Genomic DNA, 22500 nt, shown 5'->3' with positions numbered 1-22500 from the left:
TGCCCAAGCTCCATAACATAATAGAGGTGGAAAAGTAATTGGTAAAAAATCAAATTGATATTGTATCGTATCGTCAAGGAGGCTGTGATTCACACCCCTAGCAGGCAGGCAGGCAGACAACACTAACGTCAGGAGAAATGAGAACTGGCAGAACTTGGAGCCAACGTGTTGATCCTGAGGCCTCTACGGCCATGTTGAAAGTCAGCCATCTTGGAAGTCAGCCACCTTGAAAGCATTCATCCCAAAAATGTGATCAGTTTATGCACCTGTTATTAGCACAGGAGATTTGGTGAAAATCTGTCCATCCGTTCAAAAAAAAAACCTGTGAGGGAGTCACGTACACACAAATACCTTTGGATGACCAGAAAATAGCATGTCTTAGGTACCTAAAAGCAGAGAGAGTCTAGGCGACAATGAACATCATTTGCCCTGGTTTTACGACACACTAGACCAGTTCATCAGGTAGGAAGAGCTAATGTATGCAGCACACATTACTAAATGACATGCATAACAGTCTTCATTGGCAGAGAAGGGGTAACTAACCCATGGGGTACAGTGCTGTAGATGCAGTTTGATTTTTTTTTTTAAACTGTCATGCCTTACTGTAGAGGCCAGAGGCCAATGTAGACCAGTTCATGTGAACTAAGCTGTTGGCCAGTCTCTTCTAACCTGCAGCATGTTCTGCCTTTCAGTGAGAAGTTTCTTGTCAAGCTGAATAAAAATGGAGGACCAAGGAATCCAGAGAAGTCAGACGGACTGTTTGCCCTTTTCACAGTAAGTGGGTCTGCAGCCAGGAAATGGCACATATGCTATCTGAGCTGTGTCTCTGGGTTGTGTAGATGCATTGCATTTGCTTCCCATTCGTATGCAGCACATTATATAATCAGCCTCTATTTTTCATTCATGTTCTGAAACATCAACGTAAAAATGGTATGGTAACTATTTTTTCAATGGAAATCTGGCATCATAGACATTATACAAGTTACACTGTATGTTTAGAGATGCAGACCAACTCTAGTTCTCTATGAGACACATTTCCACTTTCAACCTGTTGGGCAATCTAAGACGTCAGTATTCCCTAAGGTTGACATAAAACTGCTTAGTGTTGCTCTAATCGAAGGTGAAAACCCAGGCCGTGGAGCCTGGGGGCCAGCAGCAGTAACCCAGATGAAGAGAGGGAGGGAGGGAGAGAGAGAGGGAGAGAGGGAGGGAGGTGTGCTTGGCCTCAATGGCCCTGTAGGTGCTGGGAATCGGGACTTAAGCTAGGCTCAAACTACATGACTTTAAAATCGTGTCCGATTTTGACGCAGAGTTATGACAAACACATACGGTGCATCAAAAAGTCTCCAGTCATCAGACATGTTGGATATGTATTTGCAATCAGGCACTCTTTCAAAACTGAGAAAAAAAATCTATCTTAGAACGTCATACAGGAAGCTTGGCCAACATTTGTTTGCAAAACTTTGGGGGAGTTACGCTTCACCGATTGATGTGGAATTAGGGAATGGGGGGTTTTCAACCCAGAATCGTGCCGATAGTCATGTCGTTTGAGCCAGCTTTAAAGCTTTATCCAGCTCATCTTCACCAGCGAGGCGTCTCCTGTGCTGATATGCCTCTGTTTCCTGCTCTTCTCTCCCCAGGATCTGAGCAGTAAGGACATGAAACGGGATCTGTACATCGTGGCTCACATCATTAGGACGGGTAAGCCACTCAAGCTTCAGCCCATTAGCCCACCTCCTGAACCAGTAACCCTAAGGAGCTTGAAATCCGAGAGCTGCGGCCGTGGGCTTAGCCCAGGCAGGGGTCATAGTGTCATGGCCGTAATGCTCTTTCAGGAGGACACAGTTGACACTTTCAATTCAATTGGGCTTTTTGCCTGGCGCCTTCTGGTTGTACAGTAACAGAGAATTATTGTGGCCATTAGAGCCCAGATTGGGAAGCTGATCCACCAGGCCCATTTTGGAACTCGATATGTGTGGTCATGTGTAGTGTTGAAATGGATCATCTCCATTTGACTTATCAGCATCACTTACGTATACTATAGCGTCTAATATCTGCATTTTAGACCCTTTAGCACCATTTTAGGATAGAATGATGATAGAAATTATTACAAAAATGTGCCTTTTTCTGCAAGGGAACAATAAAAAAGATACTATTCTTAAATGGTTGCAGTAATTTAATTGAGTGAGGAAAAAAGAAGCACTCTCAAAAAGAATTGTGAAGCAGTAGGAGGTATATAGTAGTAGATTTTAGTAGATTGAAAACTATCACACTACATGCATGCCATGTCTTAAAGGACCGTCTCAAAAATGACATCTTGCATCTTGCAAGAGACTAACTTGTAATCCTATAATAAATATAAATAAATGAATAATTTCGTTAAGGTCGGATGTTGCTGAACGACTCCAAGAAAGGCCCTGCCCATGTGCAGTACAGGCGTCCGTACGGCTGTGGGGTGCTGGCCATGACCGATGTCTTCACCTCCATCACTGACCCACGCGAGGAAAAGGACTTTGTCATCAAAGTCTTCACGTGAGTAGCATAGTCTGACCTTGATGGAGGATACATAGAGGAGGATTCATACCTTGAAGTCTGAGAATGCGCACACATCAGTAGCACAGGTACTGGACTGATAAAGGTCCGCAGCACTGTTCTATGCTCCCAAACAAAGTTTAATAGCAGATGTTTTGGACGTGCTATTTAACCTTGATTGGGAGCATAGAACAGTTTTGCAGACCTTTATCATTCTCTTACAAGAGGAAACATTTCACAGAGGATACCTTACCTTACCAGACATCCGTACAGACGTGCTGTAAACCTGGTTAAGGAGTAAAAACCCAGCCTCAGTTTCGTTCCAGCTGACTTCACTGAGTAACTGGTCCACAATCCTCTCGAGTCCCCCTTTAATTCAGCTGATTCAGAGCCAAATTGAATGAAATTTGTGGCGCAATGTTTACTTCCGTAACACCTCTCTGACACCTCTGATTTGTAACAGTACGCTTCAGCTTGGGAGAACACTCAGCACTTCAGATTCATTAATCTGCTATTTCCTCTGTCCTATTTTTGGGGTTCGTTCGCTCAGGAATTTGTAATCAACGTCGGTATTTATAGATGTATTTATTTGCTAATTCACTTGCTTTGTAATTACTCGCGGGTTTCCATGGCAATAGAATGCAGGGGGACTCGCACAAGCTTCGTCGTGACTGTGACGCCATGTTGTTTTCTGAAGCTGTCAGTACCTCAGTACCAAGACTTTGACTTTTTTTTTTTGCTCATCAGGCGTAGTGGTTAGTGTCTTTCCAGTCTGTAGTGCCTTCCTACTACAAACCCCAACTCCGGTGAAGTTGGGACGTTTGGTAAACTGTGAATAAAATCAGAATGCTATCATTTTCAAAGCATTCTATCCATTCATTAGATGGAGAATAGTGCAAAGACAACATATTAAGTGTTAAAAAATATTGTTTTGGGGGACATATGTACTCATTTCTCATTTGATAACTGCAACATGTCTCAAAGAAGTTGGGACGGGGATCAGTGAAATACAATGAACATCCAAATAAGATAAAACAACGAAGAATAACATTTCAAAATGAATTGTACTGATGGACAATATGAGTGTTCAGGTGTAAGACCATCACAGAGAGGTTAAGTCACTCAGAATTAAAGATGCAGAGGGAATAATTACCATAGTTATTACATACATTTCTGAATTCCCTTTGATTTACCATGATTGACTGTATATAAGACATATTTTTGTCATTAAAATCATTGTATAGGTTCATGACATCATGAAATACATATTGGATGTTGTCTCACTCTACCACGCCAAGAATTATAGCTATTGAAAATTGGCCATGTTAAGAATGCTTCATGTGTGCAAATGATGGAGGCGGCTAACATTCTCCTACGCACCCAAGCTCGCTTGAAATAGACTCAGAAGACATGGGAAAATGTCCTTTGCTTACAGAAGTTGCAGAAGTCAATTCTTTTTGAAAATAATAGAGTCCTACACATCCTGTGCTACAGTGAAAATGGACCATCCAACTTGTGTTAGTGCTAACTTCAAAAGTCAGCCTCCATGATGGCATGGGGGTGCAGTAGTGCATTGGTTAAGTTGTTCTCACTCATCTGTAGAGTTAAATACAGTGCTGAATGATATAAAAGGGTTTTAAACAGCATGAAAAGGCACTCATGCATTATATTTTGAAGGGAGATCTTCAATTACTGCCACATAGTAAGGACAAATTGCATTCTCTACTATGTTTTAACAGTTTAACTCCATCATAAGGACCAGCAGGTGATAAAATGGCAGGCTTTTGATCAAGACCTGTCACACGTTAAGCACTACAGAAAGGAAAACATTGCAAAACATGACCAGGAATACACCCACCATTTAAGCTGGTGAAATCATGTCCAAGATAGGAATTAACACTGCTTTTTATATAAAATCATCTCATCGGTTAATGTATTTAACTGTTAAGTGTTGTCTTTTGTTTTGTTTTTAGTCTTCCTCGACATTTGCTGCCTTTTATTGTCCCCGTCCCAACTCTTTTGAGACATGTTGTTTTTACATATTCATGAATATCCCCCAAAACAATAATTTTAATCAGTTTTGATGGCTGATATGTTTTCTTTGTGCCGTTCTCCATCTAATGTAAGAATCAGATGTTTTGCAAATGGCCGGATTTTGTTATTATTCACTATTTACCTTGTGTCCCAACTCCTATGGAGTTGGGATTTGTAACTACAGTTTAGTGTTGAGTTTTTTCCGTCCCGTGAGAGGTTTAAGCGCAATAGTAAGCCCTGCCCTACTTAGTGCCACATTAATCACAAGGCCATACCATTAGGCCCTAAACCTATAGCAACATGTGGATTTAAGTTCAGCAGGTCAAAAACATAGCATGCTGTATCTTTTTCCATCTAGGTGCAATAATGAGAACGAGTGGTACCAGGTTCAGGAGAACATCATCCGCAAGTCCAACACCAAGTACTCAGCCCCCAGCACCAACTACGGTAAGCCTCCCTCGTCTCCTGTTATACCGTAACCAGTGTCACCAAAAGATGTTCTATTTTGCCCTGTCTGTCTTGTATAACGTGCAGATGCTGACGTGCAGATGCCGAAGAGGAACCTGCTGTATCTATTTATGGAACTAGTCTGAATCGCCTCATAGTTTCAGCATTGTGATGGTGTAGCTTGTCAGTGTTGTTAATATTGGAGGTCGTATTTTGTGATATTTTGGTAACGTTGTTAATTGATACTTTTGTAACTTTGGCAAGGTGCTTAGGCATTCTGATATACTGGCTTTGGTCAAAGGCTGTGTTCAAGTACATAGTGATTTACTACTGTACATAGTACATACTGTATGAAAATGAAATGTGTGTGTGTGTGTGTGAGCAGTGGTGTAGTCTATTTTTCTGAAGTGGATAGACTGTATATTTGTGTTTTTTTTAGGTGGGTATACTGTATACATTTGCGCTATTCTAAATAACGGATCATTCAATTTTAAGTGGTCATACTGAAATCCCAGAAATGTATAAGTGGGTATACTGAGTATACCTGCGTTCTACGTACTAAACCACTGTGTGTGAGAGAGGGAGAGTTCTGTGTGCATATGCATATTTGTGTGTGTGTAATTGTGGGTGTTTTGTGATGTGTTCACGCTAGAATTCTTACTGGCCGGACATTTGCTGCATTGCAGAATACCCGACATTTAGAATATCTCCCTAATGGCTCAAAGTGGCTAGTAAATTGGTCTTTTCTACCAGCAAAACTTAAATTTCACTAGCATTGGGCCAGTTGGCTGGTGTTAAAGAGCCAGCTGTATGCACGGGGAGCAAACGCACGCTCTCTTTCACATACCCGAGAGCTCGAACGAACTGAAAGAAAAAAACAGCCATCCAACGTGCTGCGCGCATAGGCATATCTAGCCAAGTTATCGACTGAAAACATTGTGTTTTATCAGCAAACCCGAAGAGGATTTCCCTACTCAAATTGGGTAACAATGTGATGACTGTAATGGTTGTGCAGTAACGGTAAAAAACGCTACTGAAATTTGAACTGTCTTGCGTTGTGTCCCCGCGCTCTCAAGGGAATTGACACGTTCCGTACGACGCTCTATAGCCTATATGTGGGCGTGTGAGATTCATCCACTAGCCATTTTAGCCGGTGATGAAAAAAGTGATAAAGCCCTGCATGCACTTTTACTGGGACTTCTCATGAGTATATCGTTCTCTGAAATGTTTAATTTGACCCTCGACTGTAGCCCAGCCTACTTGGAGATCCACCATCATTTTCCAGGAGAGGTAAAAGTGAAAGTGATTCGATGCTGCGGTTTTGCAAGGGCAATGCCCTTTGTGTTTACTGATAAAATACAAAAAAAAAATTGTTCCTCGACATCAGCCAGCGTGAGTCAGGTGATAGGGAAGCAACTTGATTGGGGAGAATGCCGTGGGGGACGAGAGCGCAAGCAACACTATTGCGTGCTGTTTAGACTATGACACGTTCATTTACATAGGCTATTCATAACTATTTTCGGCTTTGTTCAGTTTCATATCACTGGTGTTTTGTGTAACATTCAGTATTTAAAATGAGCTAATATTATTTACTGATTAATTTTAGTCATTTTTTGTCAGACATTTTGGCCGGTCACATTTTATTTTGCCGGTCATTCATGATGCAAAACGGCCAATGTCCGGCCACAGCCGGCTAACGTGAACCCTGGTGTGTGTGTGTGTGTGTGTGTAATTGTGTGTGTTTTGTAATGGTGTGTGTGTGCAGGTCTGATCGTGTCGCTGCAGCTGTTTCGTGGGGAGCTGGACGCGGTGCGGAGGGAGAACCCCCACATCATCACCCGCGGAGCCGTCACCGCACGCAAGCTGGGCTTCCCTGACGTCATCATGCCAGGTACACACACACACACACACACACACACACACACACACACACACACACACACACACACACACACACACACACACACACACACACACACACACACACACACACACACACACACACACACACAGTCGTAGCTGTTGGGAAACTGGACAAAGTCTTTTCAATGTTTGACATTTATGTGTGTGTGTGTGTTTGTGTGTTTGTGTGTGTGTGTGTGTGTGTGTGTGTGTGTGTGTGTGTGTGTGTGTGTGTGTGTGTGTGCATGTGTCCGTGTGCACACGTGTGTGCATGTGTGTAGGGGACTGCCGTAATGACTTATACCTGACACTGGAGCGCGGTGAGTTTGAGCGCGGGGGGAAGAGTGTGCAGAAGAACATCGAGGTGACGGTGTACGTGCTCTACGCAGACGGAGAAGTCCTGAAAGTGAGTCATCGTCGATCCTCTTCTCTATGTGTCACACGTCAACAATCAATAAGATACATTTGCTTTTTTCCCCTGTGATCATACAGTAGGTTGGCCCTACCGGGGGTTCAAGCGGTAGGGCATTGCACTGCTACACCGGCGACCGGGGTTTGATTACGGCCCGGGTCCTTAGCCGACCCTTCCCTTCCGTTTCTCTCTCCCCATTCGCTTCCTGTCTGCCACTTCACTTTCCTGTCACAAATTAAGGCAAAATGTCTCATCTAATTGTTTGGTCAGAATGTAGCATTTACGTGGTGGGTAGAAAAATTCTATACAATATAATATATCAGCATGGGGCTGGTAGTGTTGCTAGTTGGACCTCGACACTTCAGACAACACTAACAGAAACTAAAACTTAGGTTTTTCTCATACTACTTCAGACATGTAAAAGTTTTATCTTTTACCTGACGCGTCCACGGTATACGTAGCTTCCATCTTCATCACATGGATGTTTATGCGCGACATGCTTTACAATCAACTTATGTAGACGTGGAGGTTTGACCTCCCTGTCAATAATGACAGGTTGGTCACACCTCCTGCTGTTAAAGTTGTCCTCTTAGGATGGTGGAGTGGTGAAGATCATGTACTGTATCATGCTGAGGGAGAGATGCTGAGTGCTCAACTTTGTTGAATAAGCAAACTCTAATATGCCTGATGCTCTTGAAGTTAAAAGGCAAAGTCCATTCTTCAAAACTTCTTGGCCGTTGGGCCTGCTTCAGGCAACTCTTGCGTAGAGACAAGGAGTAGTAGGTGTTTTTTTTACAATTAAAACACCCTGTTTTTACATTTAAATACATAATAGATACATTGATGATACATTTTGATACCTTGTAAAATAAAGTGTTACTGAAGTCAGGGTTAAGGTGAGAGAGGACATTATTCTATATTTTTTAGATTTAGACTTAAAGGCCCTGTGTGTAATCCGAGGCTTATAAGATTTTGACTCTCTTCTTTTTCTCTCATTGTGGCGAGCTATGACAGCTATGGGCGTCCTATTATCCTATTACCCCTTTTCAGCCTTGTTTGTTTGAAGCAGGGAGGTGAAGTGTTTCTTATTGGGCCTTTAAGGATAATAAGAGGAGGTGATGTAGCAGTGACTGGACTCTATAGGCCCAAATGGTCCTGAGGGGATGTGCTGTGCTGTGCTGTGCTGTGCTGTGCTGTGCTGTGCTGGGTCACTCTCCTGTGGTGTATCCAGGGCAGCTCCTTCATGCCGCTCCTCTGCTTGGGGTCATGGAGTCCAGGCACTCAGCCTACAGTAATACAGCCATCGTAACCATGCAGTAATCTTAAGCCTGGCTCAAACTACACGACTATCGGCCCGATTCTCGGCTTAAAACCCCCCTTATGACAATCGGTGGAACGTTACCCCCCAGGACCATCGCAAGCGATTGTCGGGCAAAATTTCCTCGTCGTGGCCGATGTTCTAAGATAGAACTTTGGCCGCTCAAAGAATTGCCGATCACAAATCGTAGAAATCAAACACTGTTTGATATTTACGACTGGAAATAGAGCGTCGGGCATCGTCTTGGTGGTTGACAGTTGCGTTTCTCTTCTAGTGTGCGGTCCAGCCCGACGTCAAAATCTGACTCACAATCGGGAGTCGTGTAGTTTGAGCCTCGCTTTACTCGTCTAACACATGCAGACTTGATAACCAAAACTCACTGGGTTTTTTCTTCACTTTTTTGTTATTCTTTTTGGGCATTTTTTTTGCTTATGGAATGAGCATAGTTGGATCTGTCTTTTGGTCAAATTGTTGAGATGTACAGTTAGTGAGATGTTGTACAGTTAGAAATACTGAGCCATATTTTTTTCTGTGTGTGTGTGTGTGTGTGTGTGTGTGCGTGCGTGCGTGAGTGCGTGCGCGTGCATGTGTGTGTGGTTTGTATGCACATGTATTTGTGCACAACATATGTGTGTGTGTTCGTGTGTGTGTGTGTGTGCGTGTGTGCGTCTCCATATGTGTTTGTGTGTTGTGTGCAGGACTGCTTGAGTGTGGGCTGTGGAGAGACGAGTGTGAGTGAGCATCGCTCCTTCGTGCTGTATCACAACAACAGCCCACGCTGGAGTGAGACCCTCAAGCTCTCCATCCCCCTGGAACGCTTCCGCGGATCACACCTGAGATTCGAGTTCAGACACTGCTCCAGTAAGAAGCACTTCTCCACCTGCACGTACCTGCCACAGATAGATAGATAGATAGATAGATAGATAGTTAGATAGATAGATAGATAGATAGATAGATAGATAGATAGATAGATAGATAGATAGATAGATAGATAGATAGATAGATAGATAGATAGATAGATAGATAGATAGATAGATAGATAGATAGATAGATAGATAGATAGATACCATAGATAGATAGACAGACAGACAGACAGACAGACAGACAGTTAGATTCGTAGGTAGAGAGCTCATTTGGCTTTGAGTTCAGACACTGCTCCAGGAACAACCACCACCTTAACTTTACCAGCCTTGTTTGCCTCAGGGCCAGATTTTACTGCTCAGGAACACCACCCGGTATGAACCATTACCATCCACACTACTGACATTACATAAAGAGCATTTTAGACAGATTGAGTATTTCAGGCCATTCCTCCATCTGAACATTAAGAACTACTGTAATCATCCCTCGCCTGCGTCATCGCCTTTATGCCTCGAGGTTTCTCATATTACAAGACGTTCTTCAGTTCATCCCTACTTGACGTAGGTAGATAGGTGCTGTTGATTGATAGGTACTGCCAAAAATCTGAGCATTGTCCAGAACCCTGCCTTCTCCTCACTGCCTCGGTGCCTTGAGCTTTTAATGCACGCCGTACCACCAGTGGCATGCTGTAATAGTCATTGAAAAGTTAACTACCATAGTACTGCGATACTATGACATAGCACAGGGCCTTTAGTAATGCAGTACGGTCATTCTGGTATCAGCAAATTTATAATGCTGTGTCTTAACGGGTTAACCTGTTACACGACGACGCTTACAGTAAGAATTTTCATCAAAGTTGTTCATGTATTTCATTTGACCATTGTAGACATTGTAGATGGATTATTGTCAAGTATCTGAAGCCACTACTACAGTAGTACAGATCTAACTTTCCTCACACCCCTCTGTGTCTCAAACTTACCTTACTTCATAAAAAGTGAGTCTTTCTACGATGATAGACAGAGACAGACAGGCTAATATTATGTTTTCCCCACAATGTTTTCAGGATAAACAAAACATGAATTAAATAAAATCCATAGAATTATCCACCCACCTGTTCCTCTCACCGCACTGTGTGCAGAAAAAACAGATGTCACCAGTGAACGCATACTGTATTCGTGTGTGTGTGTGTGTGTGTGTGTGTGTGTGTGTGTGTGTGTGTGTGTGTGTGTGTGTGTGTGTGTGTGTGTGTGTGTGTGTGTGTGTGTGTGTGTGTGTGTGTGTTCCACAGCTAAGGACAAAGGCGAGAAGAAGTTGTTTGGTTTTGCGTTCACGCCGCTGATGAGGGAGGACGGCACCACACTCTCTGATGAGACACACGAGCTCTACGTCTACAAGGTCAGCACACACACACACACACACACACACGCGTGTACGCACACACACACACACACACACACACACACACACACACACACACACACACACACACACACACACACACACACACACACACACACACACATTCGCACGCACACCCATTGCACATTGACAACACCACCCATGCACAGGTACACACTCATCGACATAAGGACATAGATTCACACATAAACCAAACATATGCAAATACAATTAGATACACATACCCACACTCACACAGACAGACAGACACTCACACACAAACACACATGAATATGTATTGCTTAATGACATGTGTTGCCCTCCCTTTGTGTCTGTCTCTCTCTGTGTGCCACAGTGTGATGAGAACACCACCTTCACCAATCAGGGCCTGTATCTGAGCATGCCCTGTTGCCGTGCCGACCTGAGCAGCTGTCCCGCCATCCCCGCCTCCTTCCCCTTCCAGCGGAGCAGCAAGGAGAGCTTCTACATCAGCACCCTGCTGGCCTCCACCAAACTCACACAGAACGGTACATACTATATTATATAGTACACTACATACTTACACACACAGCAGCACTTACTTCAATGTACTTACACATACTCACATGCACACAGCAGCAAGGAGAGCTTCTACATCAGCACCCTGCTGGCATCCACTAAACTCAAACAGAACGGTACATACTATATAATAAACACACACACACACACACACACACACACACACACACACACACACACACACACACACACACACACACACACACACACACACACACACACACACACACACACACACCAAGAAGAGCTTCTATACTACATAGTACACACAGTACATACAGCTTATACTATGAAAACTGACCATGGTTTTAACATGGTTTATAGTTATTCATTACACTTAGCTCGTGTTTAAAAAAAAAAAAAAATGTAAAGCACCTTACAGATATTAGAGTATTGGTGACAGTCCTTGGAGCAATGTGGGGTTAAGTGCCTTGCTCTGCTATGGATGGAGGTGTAGGGAGAGGTAAGGGTGGGACTCGAACCTGCAACTCTGTGATCTTCACTCTGTGATCAACTCTCTAACCATTACACCACAGCTGCCCACAAGTAGTTATTCATGGTTTTCATGTTTTGGGTAACCACGAAACCCACAATCAACCATGACTATTCATGGTTTTTCAGGTTTTTTGGGCATGGTTTGTGACTATGGTTTAAAACCATGGTTACTTTTCATTGTAAAACGACGGCTTTCATGGTTACCCCACAAAACATGGATAAGCCATAGTAATACTATGATTGGTTTAGAGTACTTAGAATAACAATGACATACCATGGTAGAACCATTGTTACTACAGAAAAAACATGGTAGATTTTCGTAAGGGACGGTATTATAATAGTTTTCAATGACTATTACAGCGTTCCATTGTTATAACGGTGCACATTATGAGCTTACACAAGCGTTATGCGGATGCTCCACACACTGAGACTCAAATGGTTTGTTAGAGTTTTGGTTTTGTGTGTTTGTGTGTTTGTGTGTGTCCAGTGGATCTCCTGACTCTTCTGAAATGGAAAGCCCACCCAGAGAGAGTGCTGGATGTACTGGGCCGCTTACGTCTCATTAACGGGGAGGAAATCGTAAAGGTAAGGGAGACACATATACACTTGGGGCTTTGCTTGGGTACAAGCCCTGGTGCTGAACAAAAAGTGACGTGTTTTGGAAAAAAAGTTTCGCACACTCCTTAGGATTTTTTCTTAGGCATGCCAATGAATGAATAAACAGAAAAAAAGAACTTAAAGAAGAAAAAATCCAAACGAGTGTGCAAACCTTTTTTAAAAAAAAAAATACACTATGCATACCTGCACATATGTGCACACATACGCGTACACACATACACAAACACAACCAAATACATAATCATATTTATTATGCTTCTTTCATATTCTCACATGCTGTAGTGTCATCATAGCCAATGAGTACATGTTGTTCTGCTGTTTTGCTTGTGCAGTTTCTGCAGGACATTCTGGACACCCTCTTCTCCCTCTTGGATGAAAACACAGACAAATACGGACCCCTGGTCTTTCAGTCACTGGTGAGAGCCTCTGGCACAGAGCAGAGCATGCATGAATGAGATTCTGATGAAAAGCGCAACACCAAGTTTTAGGCTTTTGTTGTAATTTGCTGTGAGGGAGAGAGAGAGATAAAAAGAGGGAGAGAAATCAAGCATAGCTAGCGTGTGTGTGTGTGTGTGTGTGTGTGTGTGTGTGTGTGTGTGTGTGTGTGTGTGTGTGTGTGTGTGTGTGTGTGTGTGTGTGTGTGTGTGTGTGTGTGTGTGTGTGTGTGTGTGAAACTGTGAGCGTTCGAGTCCACTATTTAGGGAGTGCCGTGCTGGATCACGCTACTGTACTGTACTGTGATAGGGCAACTTGCCATGGGCACCCAAGTTCAGATCCCGCCTGGGTCATTTCCCAACCCTTCCCCATCCCTCCCTCCCTCTCGCTTCACTGTCTCTATTTATATATGAATAAAAGTGCATAAGGTGCTGGTCACCCGTATCTGGATATTTTTATCGGTGTCCATGTAAACGTGACGTGTATAAAAACAAAAAACAAATTGTGACAGGTGCATTTTAGCCCCCTGAATGGGATATTTTTGAAATGCACATTCTAAAACTCTGTTTACGTGTAAATGAGAGGTCAAAACCAAGGCGTTTTCAAAAATATCCACATCATTGTGAATGGCTCCTGAATGTGTACTCTTTCTCGGGGTGTAAATAATAATGCATATGTATCAACAGGTGTGTGCTATTTGTAGGGGTGTAAATAATAATGCATATGTATCAACAGGTGTTCATCATTAACCTGCTGAGGGACTGCCGCTACTACCACTTCAGGCCTGTCATGGACTCCTACATACAGAACCAGTTCGCTGGAGCGCTGGCCTACAAGTACGCTTTTTGAAAGCATCCATACAGTACACACTATCCATTACTTCACATTTGAAATACATTATGTATTTGCTATGCTATGTTGCATGGCTCACAAACAACTTCTGAATCTAAGTATGTCTAAGTGTGTGTGTGTGTGTGTGTGTGTTTGTGTTTGTGTTTGTGTGTGCGTGTGTGTGTCTGTCCTCAGGGAGCTGATTCGCTGTCTGAAGTGGTATATGGACCGTTCAGCGGAGGTGGTGCGACAAGATCACATCCAAGACGCCATGAGGGTAAATAAATACAAAAACAAAGCAAAAAACATCAGAAGTTCAGTTTAACATAAACACTTTAAATGCAGAGATCTCCCATTGAAACATCAAAGCTCCAAGAACAAGTGCAGCTGTTTACAACTAAAATGTTTGGCAATCATGACATGGATGACTGGGAATCTTCATAGTCACTCCAATTATCCCAATAAACTTTCAATAGTCTCCCATTCAGCAGAGGTCACCTCCTGTAATCTCCCATTCTACACTAAACACTTCCAGTCGTGTCCCATTCAGCCGTATAGAAACTGTAAACCGGCCCACAGTCTGCACAATGTACAATGATACCGGTAATGGACACCGTGTGTAATGGATGCCAGCTAGCACAGCTGAGCATTAGTAAACATTAGTGAGCCTAACCTGCCAACACCTCACAAGGATACCCTACTGACTTACCTAATCGCCCAGATAATGGCATGGCTATTAGCTTACTTGGCAACGCATCTTTGTCCTACACAGAGTCATCAGGAGGCTTGCACTGAAGAAGAATAGAATAGAATAGAATAGAATAGAATAGAATAGAATAGAATAGAATAGAATGGAACAGGGCAGAATAAATACAGTGCCTTTTATTATGACTATGCACATCAATCAATTAATCATTTTTTTGTATACAGAAACAATAGGGCTGCACGATTGTAGAAAAAAAGATGTTCACGATTATTTGGGTCAAAATTGAGATTAGGATTATTAATCATGATTATTAAACAATAAACATCTGCATTTTGTACAAAATGTTATTTGCAAACGTAAAATCACAAAATGAGATGTAACCAAGAATGTTGTATATAAGGAATGAACAAAATAAAACTGAATTGTAATAATTATGTAAAAGGCAATAGCATGAAGCTTAGGTGGGCCTACAGATTTTTGGTCTGATGTACCAGCCTGTCAACATGTTCTAGTTTTAAGGACGCCCAAAAGCAGATTACTATATTGCCCCCTGTGTAATCACAATTAAATCATCACAATAGCCCAACTAAAAAATGAACTCAACGTGATTTGCATTCATGCACACATTCACACACCGGCTCAGAAGGCTGTCATGTGAGGCGCTAATCGTCTGCTAATTTATACACCTGTACTATGAAACATGATATACTATATTAATATGATAACATGTCACAAGATTATTTACAGCACATAAAAAATAGTATAATGAATAAATAGTAACAAATGAATAACAAAATAAATAATAAATGGTAAATAAATAACAAATAAATAATAACTAGCAGTGTAAGACAAATAATAAACAGATAAAGAGTAATAGATAACTGTCTTTCTCTCTCCCTTTCCCGGCACTCAGGCTCTGGAGTACCTGTTCAAGTTCATTGTCCAGTCTCGTGCGCTGTACTCGCGGGCCACATGCGGCCTGGACGAGGAGGCGTTCCGGCTCAGCATCCATGAGCTCTTCCACTCCATACGCTTCGTGCTGAGCCTGGACGGACACAACTCCGAGACCCTGATCTGCACACAGGTGAAGGTGACGACCGCGCCGCTTCCATGCTGGCTTATTAACCCCCTATCTCCATGCCTCCATGCCCTCTTACAACTCTCCACACCCACATACTCCTCAACATCCCTCCTGTCTTCACCCCTACACCTATCCTAGCCTTCCTTCACTCTGGCACTCTCCTCCACTGACGGATCCCGTTGACCTTGCATGGAGTGGATGTGAAATGCATTGTGGGACTGCGTCGCATTGGCTCCGTTGCCACCAGCAAAAATGATCAGAATGTTCCACTTATCTGGCTGCGACAGATCTGTCAGACCACGTGTACCGTATGCATGGAAAGACACCCCCTGTCCTTCAGAAACACCTCTATGATCATCAGTTGGCAGGTGGTGCCAGTCTGAACGATGGGTTAGCTACTGCTTTTCCTATATGCACTAACCTCCCCTCTCAAGACCACCACTTCCAACTTAAAGCAGAAGACACACAGGTGAAGGTGACCTCTACAGCGTGCACTCATCCATTCATTTCTATACAGGCAATCAAAACAGCCCTTCAGCCCTCTCTTCTCCAGTCAAACACACGGACTGCATGCTTGCTCAGCAAATTACCCCCCCCCACACACACACACGCAAACACTTACTGCACCTTCAGACCAAAAGTGGCCAAAGTGAACAAGTTTCCGAGGTTGTTAAAGAAGTTCTGAACTCACTTTCATTCGCTCATGTTGTGACATCGAAATGGTTCAAATGTGCACATTCCAATTGGTTGTTGCCGAACCGCTTCATAGCTCATTAGTATTGCATTTTGACTGAGTTTTAATCTCTCCTTTTTTGCTCTGCGCTGTTCTGGTGTTGCAATTTGCATCGCCGGCGGCAAATGAGTTCTGTTCACCCAATTGGCTGAGTCTTCAGAGGAAAACAAAACATTGACTTGGACGGCTTTAGTCGCTTTGGCTGCTATGGTTGTTTTGGCGACAATCCTCCCTCCTTCACTTTTTCATGTCTCTTACCTCATGCTTTCATTCATCACCTGTCCTTCTTCCCAACCCCTCCTCTTTTCACTTCATGTATACACCTGCAATTTCCCAAACCCAAACTGCATGTGAAGCAGCACTTCCCTCCCATAATTCCCTCGTCGTTGGCTGACTTAATGCAATTGCACTGCATGGTGTACTTCACTGTATTTCGATGCGTGTGAGAACTCAGCATGCTTATATCCTTGTATTGTTCTATCCTTGTCTATCCTTCGTCTCCTTGAATCTTTGTGTACTTGTGTCCTTGTTTATGAAGAGCTCTTCTTCAAACGTTTTGCGTTTCTCAGAGTCTTAATGAAATCATTGTTGTTTTTTTGTTTTGGTAAAGAATAATTGGAAAACATTAACCTAATTCGAATTATAATGATGAAACCTTACAATACCATTCACAAATGTGAGGTTTTCATGAGTATTTGCAACCACGAGTATAAGTATCCATTATGGCTTGGACATGTACCCTGTGCATACAAGAAGAGGTGGATCTTCTCAGTGTAAATCTGCCATTTTGAATTGCAGACATTTTTGGCCGTAATACCTACTCTGACCAGTGAAACAGTAAATGTTACTTTATTTACTTAGTAAATATTCACAGAAATTATCCAATTTGTGGATTGGCAGCATACGGTTTGGAAAAAAAACTAAAATTACACACTGGATCTTTGAAACTGTATTTATATGGCTTTTTTGTGTTATGGAATAGGGTCATTTCACGTGAAATGAGACACTTGGGGGTGACAGTTTTTTAATATAACTTAATGTGCCTTTTTCATGGCGAGGTATAATCCCAAAAATGTGTTTGCACAAATCTGGCACTAATATTAAGGGAGAAACAGACTAAGAAAGTTTAAGAGGATAGGACAGCGCACATTCATCCTTGATTATGTCTGTAACATAAGAGGTGGTTTTGATGTAGTTTGAAATCTCTGTGTCGGCTCTACAAATAACATGGAACACGTGAAATAACCCAAATAAAGCTCTTCATGCAGCCTGATTACCGCTCCGTTCACCAGTGACAGTGTCACATGTGGCGTCACTTGGCTGTGCTTCATTCCTCCTCCGAACCTGCAGGGGGCCCTACTGAACAGCTTCCCTGACATCTTTGACGAGCTGCTGCAGATGTTCACGGTGCAGGAGGTGGCCGAGCTGGTGCGGGGCACCCTGGCCAGCATGCCCAGCATGGTGGACCTCGGGCAGTCCCTCGACGTGGTCAAGCTGCAGTCCATCGCTCGTACCGTGGACAGCCGGCTCTTCTACTTCCCAGGTCAGGCGTCACGCTAGCACATACACATACGCTACATACTGTATACATATACACATTCACGTACATATACACATGCACATACGCACACACACACACACACACACACACACACACACACACACACACACACACACACACACACACACACACACACACACACACACACACACACACACACACACACACACACACACACATACTCAAACACACACACAACATGAACAGTTGACTCAGCGCAGTAGAACACGGGACAGTAATCAGATTGAAGCTGACAGGCACACATCAAAACACACACACACACACACACACACACACACACACACACACACACACACACACACACACACACACACACACACACACACACACACACTATTCACAGCAGGAGTCCTCCGTAAACAGGTCAAAGGTACACACATACACACATACATATACACACACACACACACACACACACACACACACACACACACACACACACACACACACACACACACACACACACACACACACACACACACACACACACACACACACACACACACTATTCACAGCAGGAGTCCTCCGTAAACAGGTCAAAGGTACACACACACACATACACACATACATATACACACACACACACACACACACACACACACACACACACACAGACACACACACACACACACACCACACACACAGATACTTAGGAGGCACGCAACTGTATTTTGAATATCTGCTAAGTGGAAAGCAGATTATTACTCAGACTGGAATAAAAGCATTAGCCAGATGAGAGGATGAGAACTGGCTGAGTTGCTGACTTATGAAATCTGATCTATGTTTTTATTTTTCTCTCTCTCTCTCTCTCTCTCTCTCTCTCTCTCTCTCTCTCTCTCTCTCTCTCTCTCTCTCTCTCTCTCTCTCTCTCTCTCCCTCTCTCTTTCGCTCTCACTCACTCCCTCTCCCACCCCTCCATCCCCCTTCTCTTCAACTCCTCCCTTCCTCTCCCTCTCCCTCTCGCTTTCCCTCTTTCCCTCTTTCCCTCTTTCTCCCTTCTCTCTCTCTCTCTCTCTCTCTCTCTCTCTCTCTCTCTCTCTCTCTCTCTCTCTCTCTCTCTCTCTCTTACCCCCCCCCTCTTTCTCCCTCACTCTCTCTCTCCATCCCTCTCTCCTCTCCTCACCTCTCCTCTCCTCTTCTCTCCTCTCCTCTCCATCCCTCTCTCCTCTCCTCTCCTCTCCTCTCCTCTCCTCTCCTCTCCTCTCCTCTCCTCTCCTCTCCAGAGTCTCGTAGTATTCTGCTGCCGGTGATCCTGCACCACATCCACCTGCACCTGCGTCAGCAGAGGGAGCTGCTGCTCTGCTCCGGCATCCTGGCCTCCATCTTTTCCACCATCAAGACCAGCTCCCTGGTAAACACACACACACGAACCACACACTACAAGGGGTTGGACTAAATAACGGAAACACCTGTCATTTTAGTGTGGGAAGTTTCATGGCTCAGGTGGACCAGCCTGTTGGCCAATCTTCATTAATGGCACATTGCACCAGTAAAGTGAAGTGTGAAGGTTCAATTAGCAGGGTAAGAGCACAGTTTTGCTCAAAATTGTACAATGCACACAACATTATGAGTGACATATCAGAGTTCAAAAAGGAGAATTTCTTGGTGCGCGTGTAACTGTTGCATCTTTGACCGAGACAGCATCCTGTGATGTGTAAAGAGCCACGGCATCCAAGGTAACTATTAACTGTGGATGCAAGACGAAGTTTCCTCACTAAAATGACAGGTGTTTCCGTTATTTTGTCCAACCCCTGTACATACTGTATATATATGTATGTATATATATATACAGTATATAGTGTAGTTAGTGTGTGTTCATATGATGTAGTGTGTGTTTACCAGGGAGCTGGTCTTGATGGTGGAGAAGATGGAGGCCAGGATGAAAGGTGTATATAAATACAGTATATACAGTATATACACCTATAATCCTGGCCTTCTCCACCATCAAGACCAGCTCCCTGGTAACTACACACTAACTACACTCTATAATATACATATACCGTATATACCTATAACCTTAATCCTGGCCTCCATCTTCTCCACCATCAAGACTAGCTCCCTCCCTGGTACGCACACAAGTATGCACGCATGCACTACAATGCAGTATATAAACACATACACTAACTACACACTATAGTCAGGGTTGAAAGTAATTTTCATTTCTTACCAGTGCTACCACCCGCCCGCAAACAAACAATAAGCAGACAAAATAAACAAGTGCACCAAATATCAATATCGCTGCATGGCTTTTGGGTGTCTCTTCCTTGTCTCAAATGGCATAATGTGATTGTTCTAAAATACACTATTGTGCAACTTAAGACAATAGTTGTGACCTGCGATCATTGGGTGTTTCGGGTCTCACAACATACACCCTCACCAGGGGACCCAACCGGGGGTGATCAAGCCCCGGCTTGTGTCTTAAGAGCATTTATTTGTCCACGGATCGCCCCGCTTGATCTACAGCCATCTGGACGCCTTCTCCGCTGCGTCACTGATGTTTCTGATGGCTTTTCTGTTCTGCAGTCCTCTCAGTCCCAGCATCTTCAGTGCCCTGATGAGAGACTGGCCAGCAAAACCTCTGCATCCGACCTCAATGGGGTTGCATCGGGTCTTCTATAGGTCAGGTCATCCATAAATGCTCGGATGGGAGGCTGACGCATACCAGAGTTGGTGAGTGGTCCTCTGCACTCTACCTCTGCTGACTTCACCAGCATATTCATGGCCAAAGAAAACAATACCACAGAAATGGTGCATCCTGTGATAATGCCTTTCTCCAGCCGATGAAATGCAGATGTTACTGCTCCAGAAGTGACTCTCAGACTGAAGCAGCTGTAATAGTCCAGTATGAGGTCTTTGATCTTGCCTGGAACGTGGTGTCGGTCGAGCGAGGTTTCCACCAGCTTGTGTGGCATGGACCCGTAGGCATTGGCCAGGTCAAGCCAAAGGACTGCCAGATTTCCTTTGCCTTCCCGTGCCTCCCGGATCAGCTGGGTAACGACTCCTGTATGCTCGATGCATCCTGGGACCTTCGGGACTCCTCCCTTCTGCACAGAAGTGTCAATGTAAGTGTTCCTCAGGAGGAACTCCATCAAGCGCCGGGCAACAATACTGAAGAATATCTTGCCCTCGACACTGAGGAGTGAGATGATCCTGAATTGCTCGATGGTACTTGAGCTCTCCTCCTTTGGAATCCAGATCCCCTCTGCGTGTCTCCACTGCTGTGCCACCTTCCCCCTTCTCCAGATGACCCTGAGGATTGTCCATAGTCGCCTCAAGAGTCTGGGGCATCTCTTGTAAACAACATATGGCACTCCGCTGGGGCCTGGTGCTGAATTTGATCTCGCTGCCTTGACAACCTCCTCAACTTCTTTGAAAGTTGGCTCCTTCGTGTTGAAAGCTGAGGTGGGTATTGGCGGGGTTATCAAGGTTCTGCATGGCCCAAGATCTTCCTCTCTTGCTTTGTCACTGTAGGTGGCATTGAGGTATGTATTGACCTCCTCTTCAGTGCAGGCAAGATGGCCACTTCTCTTTTGACCAAGGATCTTCTTGGTGAACCCAAAGGGATTTGAGATGAAGGCTGCACGTCTCCTGGCTCTCTCTCTACCTCTCCTTCTATGCCACTCTGCTCGACGGAGGGTGACGAGCCTTTTCCTCAGTATGCTTCGGAGCTCTGACAACCCGGCCTTCTCCTCCTCTCTTGCCACCTTAAACTGCCGACCAAGCAGTCGAAGTTCCTGCCGCAGCTGGCTGATTTTTAGCTCCCGTCTGTTTGGCTCCCCTGAGCGTCTGGTTGGCTGTTGTTCCTTTATGCCAAATCTTTCTGCTCCGATGTTGATGATCATTGCAGACATTGATAGCAGCTTCTGGTCCGCATCTCCCCTTGCAGTAGCATCAAGGACTTGGTTCAGATCTTCATCAAACTGGAGCCATTCTCTTTCTTTGTTGGCAGCAGGCCACATAACCCGACGATGTTCGGAATGCTTGAAACGAGGAAGGACTTGTTGGGCGTGGAGGGTCTGGGCACTGTGGGTTGACTCCTGGCCGGGCTCCTCCTGCGTCTCACCATTGCATCTTTTTCCTAATTAAATAGTAGGCCTTACTTTTTCAAATGTGGGTTTCTGGCCAGCAGTAACCCTATTCTCTTACCTGTACTGTGCAATGGCTGTAAATTTCATACCGGTCATATCGTCGCCTGCTACCGCATGTTGTGAGTTGTAATTTAGGGTCTTGGCTTTTAAATATAATCGTGTCATGTTTGTGGCCAACCACTGCTTTGATAGCTAAAAGCAGTGGTCGGCCAGTTTAACCCATTTTGTCCTAAGCCCTTTTTGGGAAAGCCCTTTTTTCCCTATTAAATCCTAAATATCTCACGCTCCGAAGCACATACAAACATGAATCGAGTTAAATTTAAAAGCCAAGACCCTCCCATTGCACTGTAATTCAGCTCTAACATCCCCACATAGTTAATAAATCAATACAAACTCAAAATCCTGAAAAACCTGTATGTGTCTCCAGGACACAATGGGTTAATAAACTTCACACACACACACACACACA

General features: G+C 43.9%; 1 protein-coding gene across 1 annotated transcript in view; it reads left to right on the top strand.

The window, feature by feature from the left end:
- The window catches only part of dock3 (dedicator of cytokinesis 3), an 84780-nt gene that overhangs the window by 27541 nt on the left and 34739 nt on the right, over window positions 1-22500 (top strand). Inside the window, exons 10-25 of the mRNA XM_063193218.1 lie at window positions 693-774; window positions 1641-1701; window positions 2385-2532; window positions 4925-5013; window positions 6779-6904; window positions 7197-7321; window positions 9344-9506; window positions 10795-10901; window positions 11260-11431; window positions 12445-12542; window positions 12908-12991; window positions 13746-13846; window positions 14037-14118; window positions 15461-15631; window positions 17712-17904; window positions 19167-19294. Of these exons, the coding sequence (XP_063049288.1) occupies window positions 693-774; window positions 1641-1701; window positions 2385-2532; window positions 4925-5013; window positions 6779-6904; window positions 7197-7321; window positions 9344-9506; window positions 10795-10901; window positions 11260-11431; window positions 12445-12542; window positions 12908-12991; window positions 13746-13846; window positions 14037-14118; window positions 15461-15631; window positions 17712-17904; window positions 19167-19294 (1930 nt within the window). The remainder of the gene's footprint in view (window positions 1-692; window positions 775-1640; window positions 1702-2384; window positions 2533-4924; window positions 5014-6778; window positions 6905-7196; window positions 7322-9343; window positions 9507-10794; window positions 10902-11259; window positions 11432-12444; window positions 12543-12907; window positions 12992-13745; window positions 13847-14036; window positions 14119-15460; window positions 15632-17711; window positions 17905-19166; window positions 19295-22500) is intronic.

This window comes from Engraulis encrasicolus, chromosome 2 (assembly GCF_034702125.1).
Source record: "Engraulis encrasicolus isolate BLACKSEA-1 chromosome 2, IST_EnEncr_1.0, whole genome shotgun sequence".
Lineage (NCBI taxonomy): Eukaryota > Metazoa > Chordata > Actinopteri > Clupeiformes > Engraulidae > Engraulis > Engraulis encrasicolus.
The sequence above is the reverse complement of the archived record's forward strand: the minus strand, read 5'-3'. Positions and strand labels throughout refer to the sequence as shown.